The sequence below is a fragment of the Microcebus murinus genome, chromosome 6 (assembly GCF_040939455.1).
Source record: "Microcebus murinus isolate Inina chromosome 6, M.murinus_Inina_mat1.0, whole genome shotgun sequence".
Taxonomy (NCBI): domain Eukaryota; kingdom Metazoa; phylum Chordata; class Mammalia; order Primates; family Cheirogaleidae; genus Microcebus; species Microcebus murinus.
The window spans coordinates 88,943,047-88,957,108 of NC_134109.1; the positions used below are offsets into that span (position 1 = coordinate 88,943,047).

Sequence of the window (14,062 nt, forward strand, 5' to 3'; positions counted from 1 at the left end):
TCTAAATACAAGATCATATCATTAGTGAAAAGCAATAGTTTCACCTCCTCTTTCCTGAATTGGATACCCTTTCCTGATTTGGATACTTTCTCTTGCCTGATTGCTCTGGCTAGGACTTTTAATACTGTGTTGAATAGAAGTGGTGACAGTGGGCACCCTTGTTTTGTTCCAGTTCTTAGAGGGAATTCTTTCAACTTTTCATCATTCAGTATTAAGTTGGCTGTGGGTTTGTCATATATGGATTTTTATAATTTTGAGATACATTCCTTCTGTGTTTAGTTTGTTAAGGGTTTTTATGAAAGGGTGCTGGATTTTGTTGAATGCTTTTTCTACATTGATTCACATGATCATGAGTTCTTTGGTTTTTGCTTCTGTTTATATGGTGAATCGTGTTTATTGATGTAAGTATGTTGAACCATCTTTGCATCCCTGGGATAAAGCCCACTTGGTCATGGTAGATTATCTTTTTGGTGTGCTGTTGAATTTGGTTTGCTAGTATATTGTTGAGAATATCTGCATCTATATTCACAAGGGATATTGGTCTGTAGTTGTTGGTGTTGTTGTGTCCTTTCCTGGATTTGGTATCAAGGTGATACTGGCTTTATAGAATGAGTTGGGGAGGATTCCCTGGCTTCTTGATGTTATGGAATAATTTATATAGTATGAGTAACAGTTCTTCTTTATAGGTCTTATAGAATTCCACTGTGAATCCATCTGATCTGGGACTTTTGGTGGGGGGCACAATTTTTTAATTTCTGCTTTGATCTCAATGCTTGTTATTGGTCTGTTCGGGAGTTCTATTTTTTTTTTTTTTTTTAAATCTATCTCTATCTCTTTAGTAAACTTGCCTGAATTGTTTTTCTGGTTTCTTAGAGTTGTTCTTCCCTTTTCTCTTGGATTTCAATGAGCTTCCTCATTGAAATAAACTTATAAACTATAAACTATATTTACCATGCTATGTAATAAATCTCAAAACAATTCTTCCTAATTAAAACTTTTCACCCTTTGACCATCATCTCCCCTTTCCTCTCAAGCCCCATTATCTAGTAACCACCATTCTATTCTTTGCATCTATGAGTTCAATTGTTTTAGATTCTACGTATAAGTGAGAACATGCAATATTTGTCTTTCTGTGCCTGGCTTAATAATTCACTGCCTGGCATGAGGGTCTACTAGGGCAGGCCTGCCTTGAGATACCTGAGCATGGGGTTGTAGGAACTGGCCTAGCACTGGGCAGGCCTGAAGGCCCTGGGCCTGGGGTCTATGGGTACTGACTTGGTCCTGAAGCAGGCTTAGAGTCTGGGATCATAGGGGCCAGTCTGGTGCTGGAGAAGGCTGAATTCTGGGGTTGCAGAAACTAGCCTGGTATGGAGGCACACTGGCCCTGGGTCAGCAGGTACTGACCTGGGGTCTGCAGGTGCTGGTCTGGTGTTGAGGCCAGGGATACCTACCTGGCATTGGGGTGGGCCTAAAGGCTGGGGTTATGTGGATCAGCATTGGCACTTAGCTGGTCTAAAGCCTGGGGCTGCAGAGGCTGGCCTGGTGAAAGGTTTTGTGGCTGCCATCCTAGTTCTGGGGCAGGATTAGAGGCTGGGCCTATGGGTGGCAGCCTGGGGTTTGGGGTTGTGTAGGTTGGCCTGGCACTGAGGTGAACTGGGTCCTTGGTCTGTAAAGGCTGGCCTGAGGCTGGGGAGGACCTGGAAGTCAGGTTTGTGGAAGCTGGGCTGGAGTCTGGGGTTGTAGGGCCAGCCTAGAGCCTGAGGCTGCTGTGGCTGGTCTGGCAGTAGGGCAGGCCTAGGGTCTCTGGAGCCTGAGTCTACTGGGGTAGGCCTAGAGGCTGTGTCCATTGATAGTAGACTGACTAGGGCTGCAAGGACCAACCTGGCATTGAAGTAGGCCTTGAAGCCTGGGGCTGTGGGAGCCAGCCTAGCACTGGGAACAGTCTAGACCAAGGGGTCAACCCAACCCTGGGGCAGGCCTGAGAGGCCAAGTCCATAGGACCAGCCTAGAACCTGGAGCCATGGGGGCCATCCTGGCACCAAGGCAGGCCTATAGAGGCTAGGTCCACTGGGGCCTACCTGTTGCTGGATGGGCCTAGAGAGTGAGTCTTCAAGGCCAGCCTGAGTCTGTTGGGGCTGGCCCAGTACTGGGACCAGTCTAGAACAAGCCTGGAGGTTGTCCCAAGGACTGAATCACTGGGTGTGCCTGGGGCTTCAGGATCAGGCCTGATATCCAGATGATCTTGGAGGTTTGGTCTACAGGTATCAGCCTGGAGTATGGGGAATGGGGGCCTGTCCAGCTCTGAATTTTACTGGGGAAGGCTCAGTGCTGGGGTCCAAGGCACCATTCTTGTGAATACTACCCTCACCTTCTCTCTCCATGTTTGCTGCCTGGGGTTGGGGGAAGGCTTACATGAGTAATGTGAAACCGTCTTTCCTACCATCTTCAGTACATCTTTTCCCATCTCTGTGTTACGCTCAGGTGCTATAATCTCTCACCTGGTTTCTTTAGCTTTTGTGAATGCATGGATAGTTTTTCAAACTGCTGTTTCTGTGAGGGGATGAGCTCTGGAAAGTCCTAGTCTTTGGGGAGTGTCTTGCTTTTCCCCAAACTCCCCTAAAACAGCGTATATCTTTATCACAGTCTACCATCAAGTGATATACCCTACCACATAGAGGTAAGATGCTTACAACAGTATAAATCTATTTCTCCTCTCCTGGCCTTTGTGCTGATGTCATATTTTACCCGTATGTATGTTGTAAATAAAATACGTTATTATTTGTGCTTTAAACAGACAACTCTCATTAGAAGACATTGAAATAATGAGGAAAAAGTCTTTGTATATAATTTACCTATGTAGTCATCATTACTGGTAATTTTCATTCCTTTGTGTAGATCTGTATTTCCAACTGGTATCATTTTCCTTCTGATTGAAGGACTTTTTTTTATTTTTTTGAGACAGTCTTGCATTGTTGCCCCAGCTAGAGTGTAGTGGTGTCATCTTAGCTCACTGCAACCTCAGACTCCTTTGGGCTCAAGTGATCCTCCTGCCTCAGCCTCCTGAGTAGCTTGGGACTACAGGTGTGTCCCACCATGCCCGGTTAATTTTTTCTATTTTTGGTAGAGACAGGGTCTCGCTTTTGCTCAGGCTGGTCTCAAACTCAAGTGATCCTCCCACCTCAGCCTCCCAGAGTGCTAGGATTGTAGGCATGAGCCACTGTACCCTGAAGGACTTTGTTTACATTCCTTTCATATTTCTTATAGTGCAGCTTTACTGGTGATATTCTTTTTGAGACAAGAGTCTCACTCTGTTGCCCAGGCTAGAGTGCCATGGCATCAGCCTAGCTCACAGCAACCTCAAACTCCTGGCTCAAGCAATCCTCCTGCCCTCAGCCTCCCGAGTAGCTGGGATTACAGGCATATGCCACCATGCCCAGCTAAATTTTTTTCTATATATTTTAGTTGGCCAATTAATTTTTCTATTTTTAGTAGAGACAGGGTCTCACTCTTGCTCAGGCTGGTTTCGAACTCCTGATCTCGAGCAATCCTCTCACCTCGGCCTCCCAAAGTGCTAGGATTACAGGCATGAGCCACCACACCCGGCCTTGTGATATTCTTTTTTTTTTTTACCCTTTGCATGTCTATTATTTAAACTTCATTTTTGAAAGATATTTTCACTGGGTAGAGAATTCTAGATCGACAGTTCCTCCCTCCCACTTTGAGGACTTTAAAGATGTTGCTCCACTATCTTTAATTTGCATTATTTAAGGAAGACATCTGCTGTCATCTTTATCTCTGTTTCTCTGTATGCAATGTGTCTGTTTTCTTTTTCTGCTCCCAAGATTTTTCTCTTTATCACTAGTTTAAAGCAATTTGATTATGACATGTTGGTGTCTACGTCACCACTGTATTCTATTTCCTACAATAGAATGGCTTCTGGTATACAAGGTACTCAGTACATATCTGTGAATGAATAAATTGCCTAATAGCGTAAAAATTCTCTAACAGTTAAACTTCTTATCAAATTAAAAGTAACCTGTTAAAAACAGTATCAAAGAATTCCATAGCAGTATATTTAAACAGACCAAACTAAGATAAAACTCTAACAAATAACATTTATTTTTCTTTTACATATGTATTTCACAGCCTGGACATCACATCATCTTCAGAGAAAGGTACTGTTATGCCATTATATTTTACTGTTTACTGCACAGGCATTAAACATTCTCATTAACATGATGAGACAATTTGCTGGTAAACATTAAACACACAGACATTAGTTTCAATAGCTCAAGAACATATTTTTGGTCATAACCAAGGAAATACATCAAATATAACAACATTGGCTAATATTTTACAAGCAAATAATATTTAACTCTGCATAGTTTATACAGTAGGCTGTGGCAATAAATAATATCACCAATCTCATCAACTATTAACTGGCCACAAAAAGCCTAACATTCTTTTAATTATGACATGAAATGCTCTACTGGTGTAGTTTCAACATAGCTTTAAATGTTTTGGGTATTTAACTTTGAATACAGGAAAAGAAAAAGTACTAAACTGGACTAAGAAGATGTGTTTTGGTTAACTACAAATATGTCATGTTCACGTATTACATTCCTAACATGAAGGCAAATATTTAAATAGAAAAACTAGCAGTCCAAAAAATGTGAATGTGCAAATTGTGAGGAAAACATTGCATTTAAATTTGCACTCATTTGCAAATTACAGTACTAGCTCAGTATAAACACTAACAGGAAAAATATTCAGCAGGAAAGAATGGAAATGACCTCTCACGGCAGAGAACTGGGCACTGTGCACTGCTTCACAGCTAAGAAGTTTTTCTGGTGGCCTAGAGCTCTTAACACACCATATGACTATCCTTCATTCCACAGAGAAGGAGACTGCAGGCATGCTTCAATCAGTGATAAGAACAGGAAGAAAAACCTGAATCAGCAACATTTTCCTCCTTAATTTGGTATAAAGGTCCTTCTCACTGTTTCAAGTAACTAATTTGCGAATATTTTCTGAATCAGGTTTGCTAAATGCTATAAAGAATAGCTATCCTTCATACAATACTAGGGTTGATTTTTTTATTTTTTTAGAATGTCAGCGTTATAACAAGGTACATGCGCATTCACTCTACCAACCTGTATAGCCAATACTCAACACAACACTCAGCTTGGCTCTATTCAACTCTGCACAGAGATTCTCTGTATTGTTTTCAGTGTGTTAACTGCTTGGAAAGCAGACTTGCCTAATGATTACTACAGTGTTTTTTAATTGAAATGTATATATAAAAATAAAACCCCAATCTGTAAGTCTATAGAATGTCAAGAATTCTGTTAGGGATGTTAAAAGCATTGGGCAAAACCCTGGTTTTCAGCGTGCCATCTGCACCACAGGAGAAGATCCGATTCCCCTGAATGATGTCAATCTGCATGACTCCAGCCCCGATGTTTCTGAATATGGACTGCTTAGCGTGTTCACTTTTAAATGAATGAATTAGGCCATGGCTTGTCAATCTCCAAACCTAGTTTAAAACAGAGTGAAAACAAAAATTAAAAAGAGAGACCAAAAGCAAAACCATGGTCCTCACTTCTGCTACTTTGGCCTATGTGATCTCACTAAAAGCTCAACTGCCCCATCCACTGCCTCTTTCCTTACAGTTTATCTAACTGGGAAATAACACCACTCACATGATTCACTTACTGTCCTTACACTTCACTGACCCTTCTTTCAAATTTCTCTCCTCACATCCTCTTGTAGTTTCATATTAACCATAATAACCCATCTTAAATTCAATTAAATATTTGAGTTAATTCAATTACATGCTCTTAATTCTTAGCTAGGTCCTAGGGCAATGTAAAAGTAGTACAGTACAAACTGTCCCTGACACATCATGGTTCAACTTATTCTTCTCGATTATGATTTCTCAACTTTGACAGTGTGATACGCATTCAGTACACTCCTGTGTGTACAGACTTAGGATGCAGTTATGTCCTGAAAAACTCATTGTAAGTTGAAAATACCATAAGTTCAAAAGTGCGTTTTCAATCTGTGATATTTTCAACTTACTATAGGTTTATCTGAACGTAACTCCATCATAAGTTGAGGAGCATCTGTACTATCTCATCCAGAAACTTCACCTCAACCATACACGAGTCAGGTACTGAGGGTCAGAGTGGGGAGAGCGGGGAAGGTTCTAAGGCAGGGGTCCTCAAACTTTTTAAACGGGGCCAGTTCACTGTCCCTCAGACCGTTGGAGAGTGTGCACTGTGGGCCTGGGACTAGTTGGCTGCTAAGCAGGACAGGCAGCAGCGGCAAAAACACCCGGAGGGCCAGATAAATGTGCTAGGCAGCCCGCATGTGGCCCGTAGTTTGAGGATGCCTGTTCTAAGGAGTCAAACTAATGTCTCACACACACAAAAAATGTACTAATTAAAGTCATACACTGTATTCAAAACAGTTCTTTAAGCTGTTCAATGACCTGAGATTCCAATAAGCTTGACTATCTGGTTTTCTTGACCATAGCCATTTGGAAAGAGCCACACAGAAGCAAGGGGGGTGGGGAAGAGCCAGAGTGTTAAGAGACATTCAGTATCTCCATGAAGCTTGGCTTTATTTCAAACACTGTGGTGACTTTCTGTTTTCTTTTTCCAGTAAGTCCTGACAGCAGATAAAGATAATTTTTAGCACATTCTAACCTCTGGTACAGACTCACCTTTATGTTACCTTCTGCTGAACCTGTGGTAAAATATTCCTCATAGGGATCCAGAGCCAGTGCCTTGATGGCTGAGTCATGTGCCTGAAATGTGTGAATTAGCTGTCTCTGCCTGATGTCAAAAACACAGACATATCCTTTCCTACCTCCAGAAATAAGGAGTTGCTGTTTGGGTGCATATTGAAGTACCGTGGCACCATGATCATGACATGTGAAACCTGAAGAAGAAAAACACCAAGAGACTTTCTCAAAACAATTTCTATCTTGGCAATTCTGACAATGTTTAAATCTACATTTAAATAACATAGAAATTATTGATGCATTTTTCATTCTAAGGTACATTTATTAAGTCACTGAATTTGTAAAATCATATAACTGAAGTATAAAAAAATGCTAAGTAATGTCAGAAAAAAACCTTTTTCATCAATAATCTCAATATGAAACACACACATAGAAAAAGGAAGGTTAAACCTCAAGCTCTAAGTGATGCTGCCTCCTAAGTATATAGAAGCAATTGTGCAGAGAAGGCCAAGCTTCCCAATGGCATACCTACCCACCAATCTAGCCTAGTGCTGTACTCTCAGACATGTACTCTCATCAAAAGTTCTGCCCAGGTAAGTAACTGAAACACTATACTATGTGAAAATGTGTGAACATTTTCAGTTACAAGTTAAGACATTATCTTTCCCAGTAGTATGTGCATTTTAATATGATCAAGGACTCAAATTAATATGTGGCAAATCTTTAAGAAATGTCAATTATTCACAGAAAAAATTTTGTGATGAAAATTGAGAAGTAGCTACATCTTTCAAAATGCACATCAGCATATTAAGACTGAGAAACCTTTCTGTTAAAAGAAAAAAGAAACAAACCTACTTCGCTTAAGCCAAACTTATTTGAGCATTAAGGATTTTAGGGGCAGTGTTATGTGGAAGAGAGATCATTAGGACACTGTTTTGGCAAATACTGTCATAAACAATACCATTTAAATATTTTTGTTTAAATTTCTATTAATAGCTCTTATCATAAGGTTAACCTTTGTTTTATGGCTAGGTTTAATTCTTTAAAATATGATCCCACTTCTGAGCTCGATGAATACTTTGCAACTAATTTTTTTATATAGCATTATGACTGTCACCAGTATCCATACCATATTTTATGAATAGAATACAAACAACATAGACTATTCTGAGCTAGTTAGATTCCTATCATACATATTTACCTCAGCAAGGCAGCTAGACAGACATTCTAATTAACTTGAATATTAGTCTAACTTGTAGAATTTTAAATATTTCTCCATTTTCAACCTGTCAATAATCAATCCGGTTAATGCTTAATTGAAATAAAACCAGGAAAACATTCCTTCATAGTATTAAAAACCACAGACCTTAATTAACTCACTCACCATGAATGAGGCTGTTTCCAGGTGATATTAATGTGTCCCAAAGGCATACATTTCTTTTAGAGAAACAACAAAAATATATCATAAATAATTGTTTTAAGTCATACCAGGGATAAACTGTCTTCAAGTCAAATATTTTTGCTTATTTAATCTTATCATTTTGTTTACTCATATTTATAGGGCAGTGATTCTCAACTAGGATGGGACAGGGACTGGGGGTACACATCTCTTCTAAGATTTATCCTCATCAAACTACACTGTCTGACATGGTCCCACCTGTCTCTGCATCCCCTCACCCCAAGAAACTGTGATATAACTTTTTAAGTAGAAGGGATGCTTCTATATCTCCAGGTGCAACCAATGCAGGGAAACAGGTGTTATTCACGGGAGTGTGTTGCCAATGAAAACAGTGTGAGGTCAAAGGAAATGTTGAGAATGATGGCTACAGAGTGTCAGATGCTTGTTAGTTCTGAAGAACCTAAGAGTGTTAAAAGCAATGAAAAAAAAGTGAATAGCATTAACATAAAAATTATATGTGTTTATTGATAAACTACTTTAGGAGTAATTTTTGTTTCTGCATTTTTCTTTTTGGTAAAAACATTTTTATTCCTACTAACATTTTTATTATAAATAAACAAAATATTTTTATTATTTATACATTTTTATTATTTATAAACGATAAATTTATAACAATAAAAACATTTTTATTCCTACTAAATAGAAATTTTCTAACCCTACTAAATAGAAATCCATACTTTCTAGCAAAAATACCTTTCTGCCTCAAGTTTTATTTCTTCTTTTGCTTCTCTGTCAACTTACCTATTATCATTGGACTGTCCAGATGTGGCAACTAGACTTGAAGAGGTAATAAATGCAAAGTCACTTGTGGATTTACTGTGGCACTGCCAACTCTATGGAAAACAAAGTGCAACTGATGTTATCTAAAAATCCAATAAAATTTGGTACAGTAAAAACAGTTCTAATATTACATGCATGAGCTAAGAACAGCTTTTCAAAACTCAGTCTAGAATAAAAAAATAAGTGACAGTAACTTATTTGCATATTATTTGCTATTATCCAAAAATTTTTTAAAACTGAAGAATTAAAGGTTATAATTTTTTAGGTTATGTAAGAATAGAACACCAAAGTACATGAATTTAAGCCACTCAATTATATTAAAAGCCCAATCAAACAATTTTAGTACTAATGACCTTAAATACATATAATAACCCAAAAAGGAAAACACCTACCCATCTAGTCTTAAGCTGCAGTACAAGGGACTTAAGTAAAATTAACTTTGTGCTCTAAATACAAACATCTACCTCCTTGCCACCTCTGTGCTCCCTGCCCTCACCCTCAGGGGAAGACAATAATAAAGATGCTGTCAAAGATGCCCTACAAATAATCCACAGGTCTACAGCTACCCCAAAAGGCTCCTACAGATGTTCCAGCAGTATGGGAAACCATTTACTGAGCCAGGAATAACTTTTCTTGTATCGGGTGAATGAACAGAATTTGGAAGTGAGGGCCCAAAAGGAGGATGTCAGGAGATCTTAAATGTACTTTTTTCTGTCTAGAATTATCATGGTATAGATCTCACTGAAGGCAAAAGGATAAATCGAAGATTACTTCCATTTCTGTGAAGATATTGTAGTACAATCTATAGTATATTTAAGAAAAATATCTCATATACATAAGAACATGTGTGTAGTAGAAAATCTGAGTTTCAAGGCTTTCTGAGCCTCCCTTCATATATGTGAAGCCAGAAGTTTCACACAGAATAGTAACAACTTCCACCCTCCCCCACAATCTTCCCCCCACCATACCTCCATCAAGTAAAGATATACTTGTCTTTATCACCAAGTATTTTAATATGATTTAGATTAATAAATGAAGTGGCCCATTGGAGTTGGTTATTTTATAATCTGGTAAGTAAAGTCTGGAGCAAATTAGAGATGTTCAGAACCTGCTTGATTCTTAACATACACGCTACAAAATTCCATCATTATGAAGTGTTTTCAAAATGGCAAAACATACCCTAAGTTAGACCACACACAGGGAAAACCCCTGAAATATTTCTAATTATGATGGTTTCCCTTCAAGGTGAAAAGCAAGATTGTTTTTTAGGTCATTTCAGTCTAAAACTCGGGCAAGGATGGGTGTTGTTGCTAGACTGTGACTGCTGGACTGAACTGTCCCTTTCCCAACAGAACCACCAACAAGATTCACTGTCTGAAACAGACACGTCATAACGAAAGTGTTCTCTCTGTACGCACTTTGGGGATGTGAGTGATACTTACCATGTAAGGTTTGGGATTTGATGCAGTTTGGTTCACTTGCCAGATACTCAGAAAACCCTCTCCATCTGCAACGCCGCACTGTAAGAATGATGTATTACACACAGCTTCTTAGCATCCATATCAAAAGTAAAAACACATGAAAAGGATATTCACTCAGACCCAACTTAATTTTCTGCCTACAACTATGTCTTCGCTGCTGTAGTTCCCAAGAAAGTCCAAGTGCTAAAAATTTCCCTGTCACCTTTTAACTGCTTTTCTAACCCCATTTCACTGTTTTCCTCCAAACGTCTGTAACAGAATTTAGCAAGAAACTAGAAGGCTTCTCTCAAGCACTTGACTGTGCTCATCACCAACACACTCAGAGAAGCAGTTTTCCATTCTCACAGAATATTTATAGTATCTTTAGGTAGATTAATACACACTAAATTTTGTGAATTTATTCTTCTACTGGAAGAGGGTATATAAGCAGGCTCCAACAAACTGCCTGCTCAGTTTAAATGGAGAGTCACTGAAATTTTTTTAGATGTACCTTTATCAACCATTTACTCCTAAATAGCCATAATTATTTTCAGATGAATTTAGCAGTAACCCACAAAAACCAACCTTGTTGCCCTGTGAATTAAAATATAATCTGGTAACTCTTGCATTGCCAGCTTGACGGAAGCAGACAAGTTGCTGAGGTCGTGTCCATTCAAACATTCGTACACTGCCATCCTGAGCACCTGTAAGATCTGAAAACACAACAGGAAAATCAGAAAATAAGAAATTAAAGAGTTAAAGACTTTCAATATATTCTATTCTATAAATCAACCTCAAAATGAGAGAGGATACTTACAGTATTGATGAACTGGATGTGAGGTCATTCTCTTAACATTATGTAGATTCCTTTTCATAAGCTTTAAAAGAAGATAATTTAAAAATAATTTTATTTTGTGTATTCAGAAGACATGGGGAAGGATAAGCTTCAGAGCATCTCTAATTCTGATAACATTTATTCTCTTACAACTTGATTATTGCTGAGACAAACCCTGTGATGGATTTTCTGAACCACTTACACAGAACACTTGTCCAAACAGGTTGAGGAAGCACAGTCACTTACTGGTATGGCCCTGGCCTGTGAGGTTACCATGCAGTTTCATCTAGTGATAAAGGGAACTCTCCTCCAAGTGCCCGTCCCTGAGGACAATCAGGAATACCTTCAGATTCTTCAGACTAGAACATTAGAACGAGACCCCCTCAACTACAGTGACTAACAGGAATGTTACTGATGTACTTTCAAACACTGTAAGTAGACATGAATTCCTCTTTAACTTTGCCATTTTGTGTCTCAGTTTGCTCATTTATAAAAAAGACAATGGAGGGTCATAGCACCTACCACCTAGGGTGGTTTTGATAAAAAGCATGCACCTGACACAAAGAAAGCCACAACAAATATTAGCTGTTACTATCACTGCATCTATTGGTCACTGCCCCTGATCTCTGGGGTCATTTTTATGTCAGTGATCTTAACTCACTTTTCAGAGAGTCTCTATCCAGAAACCATACCTAATAGTAAACAACGTACCACACTGGCTCCAGTGCTAGTCTGTCCACTGCCCAACCATGGCAGAGAGGAAGGTGGATGCACCTGACTTGCTGAATAGGACGTTGCACTGGGTTGATAAAGAGTTGTAGTGGAACCACGATAATCAATATCATCTGAACTGTGAAAAACATTCATGTGTTACTGTGAAAGTTCTATTGTCTCTTAACACAAATTCCAATTATAGAGCTTCTTATGTTACCCACAGGATGTTCTTTATTTAAAAACTAAATATCTGAGGAAAACTTAGGTACAAGTCCTCATCATGGTCAATTTTAGTACTGGTTAACTTTTTCTATTTAGGCAAAATATAAATTTAGGCTAATGTTTGGGGACAACTTTATTGCTGTATAAGATGAAACAAATGTTATTTTTAAAGCATTTAATACAAAATTTCTTGTGATCATATGTGAAGTTATGTTCTCTTCAAGTACAGATATCCCATGTATCAAATTAATACATTTTATAGAAATTTGAGTCTAAAGATTTCTTGGAATAATATACTAATTTATCATCATAATACTAAAGCCTAATTATGTTATATACTAACAAAGGAAATAATTCAACAAAACTAGGAGAGAGGGCACCATTCCCAAGCAAATAAAATTTTTAGGAGTCTATAGAAAAACAAGAGGGAGAGCAAACATGGCGGAGAAACCTCCAAAATAGTGAAGTATTACAGAACATTCTTGGTGTAGTATCCATAGCTTTAATGAAAAGTACAGTTGTCTATATTTTTATCTGTAAAAAAGGTATTCTTATCAGGTGACAACCAAAAAGAAACACTGCAAGATTACTCAGTAAATGTAACTCATCAATTAGTCTAATTAATGTATTTGTAAATATTGTTTTGCTTTAATTATGCAGATCAGATAAATTTACCAAATATTGTGTAATTCCTGACATTTCTTTGGGGTTAAGTGTCAAAATGGCAGTTGTCAGCATTAGGCTTTGGTGTCAGGGATTATGCTGATTCAAACACTATGAATATTGCAGGATTTAATGGTAAAAGAGTAACTTATTCATTAAGGTAGCCAAAGCCTTTTATTGGCAGCCAAACCAATTACATTTGTCTCTTACCTAAATGAAGAGAAAGATACATATATATACTTTTCAAGGTAATTTAAATTATGTGCATAACTATTTACTGGGTACTTATTTTGAAGAAAACTGCATTTAAAATTGACTATGAAACAAACCTTTTGGATTCTCTGTCATATTCTTCTCCAATCCATATGTATGACTGACAGGCCAGTAGAGAAGTAACATCAAGTTCCTGAACATCATGTGTTGAGGCCAAAACAATTTCATTATAGTTTGCCTACAAAGCAAAGGCAGAGTCAATGATTTAAGTAGTTTCACTAAAAAGAAGTATATTCTTTATAATGACTAAAGCTTTTACCTTATTAACGGCAAATGCCATGATCATATCGGATTCCTTATGAATAACTTTTGCCTTTCCACCTGGATAGCCCAGATCAGCTTCAACCTAGAAAACATTTGTCAGCAGTTTTAGTTGCTGCAGCACACCTCTATATACAGATATGCACATCTCACAAAATTTAAAAGTAGGATAAGAAGAAAATGTAGCATCGACAGGAAGAAAAAAGGAAAGAGTAACTTTAGTGTGTTGAAAATTAGCTTTGGAAAATCTGCCTAAATTCTCTTATGTCCTGTAATCACCCCAATTATAAAGATTTCCACTGCGATTATAAGTTACTGATTAACTCTTACAAAAGATGGCTAATGTATTTTCATTAGTAATTTATTTCTTTTAGCTCTTCCAAAAGTGTGCAAATATTCTGCAAAAGGAATGTGTTCGCATTAAGAGGCACAGAGAGGAGGAAAGGCCATAGAAAGAAAGAAACCATACAAGAGGTGAAGCACTCTGAAATAAGAGTAATGAGAGAAGTCAGGAGAAGCTGGAGAGGAAGAGGACAGTTAGAAAGGAATGAAGGAGACTGATGAGAGGACGGCACAATGGCTGAGGGTCAGAGGTGATGGGAAGGAAAGAGGAGGCAGAATCAAGAAGCTGCAGAGATAAAATAGCT

At 38.1% G+C, this 14,062-nt stretch overlaps 1 protein-coding gene across 4 annotated transcripts in view; it reads right to left on the reverse strand.

Annotated features, from left to right (window-relative positions):
* Positions 1-4,090: 4,090 nt before the first annotated feature.
* Positions 4,091-14,062, reverse strand: part of DMXL2 (Dmx like 2) — a 148,926-nt gene continuing 138,954 nt past the window's right edge. For all 4 annotated transcript variants that reach the window (XM_076004366.1, XM_076004365.1, XM_020285920.2 and 1 more), the window contains 10 exons: positions 13,414-13,500; positions 13,211-13,332; positions 11,994-12,132; positions 11,265-11,325; positions 11,033-11,160; positions 10,430-10,507; positions 8,949-9,040; positions 8,133-8,185; positions 6,728-6,945; positions 4,091-5,536 (listed from right to left, as the gene is read on the reverse strand). In XM_076004366.1, the coding sequence (XP_075860481.1) occupies positions 5,327-5,536; positions 6,728-6,945; positions 8,133-8,185; positions 8,949-9,040; positions 10,430-10,507; positions 11,033-11,160; positions 11,265-11,325; positions 11,994-12,132; positions 13,211-13,332; positions 13,414-13,500 (1,188 nt within the window). In that variant the 3' untranslated portion in view covers positions 4,091-5,326. The remainder of the gene's footprint in view (positions 5,537-6,727; positions 6,946-8,132; positions 8,186-8,948; positions 9,041-10,429; positions 10,508-11,032; positions 11,161-11,264; positions 11,326-11,993; positions 12,133-13,210; positions 13,333-13,413; positions 13,501-14,062) is intronic.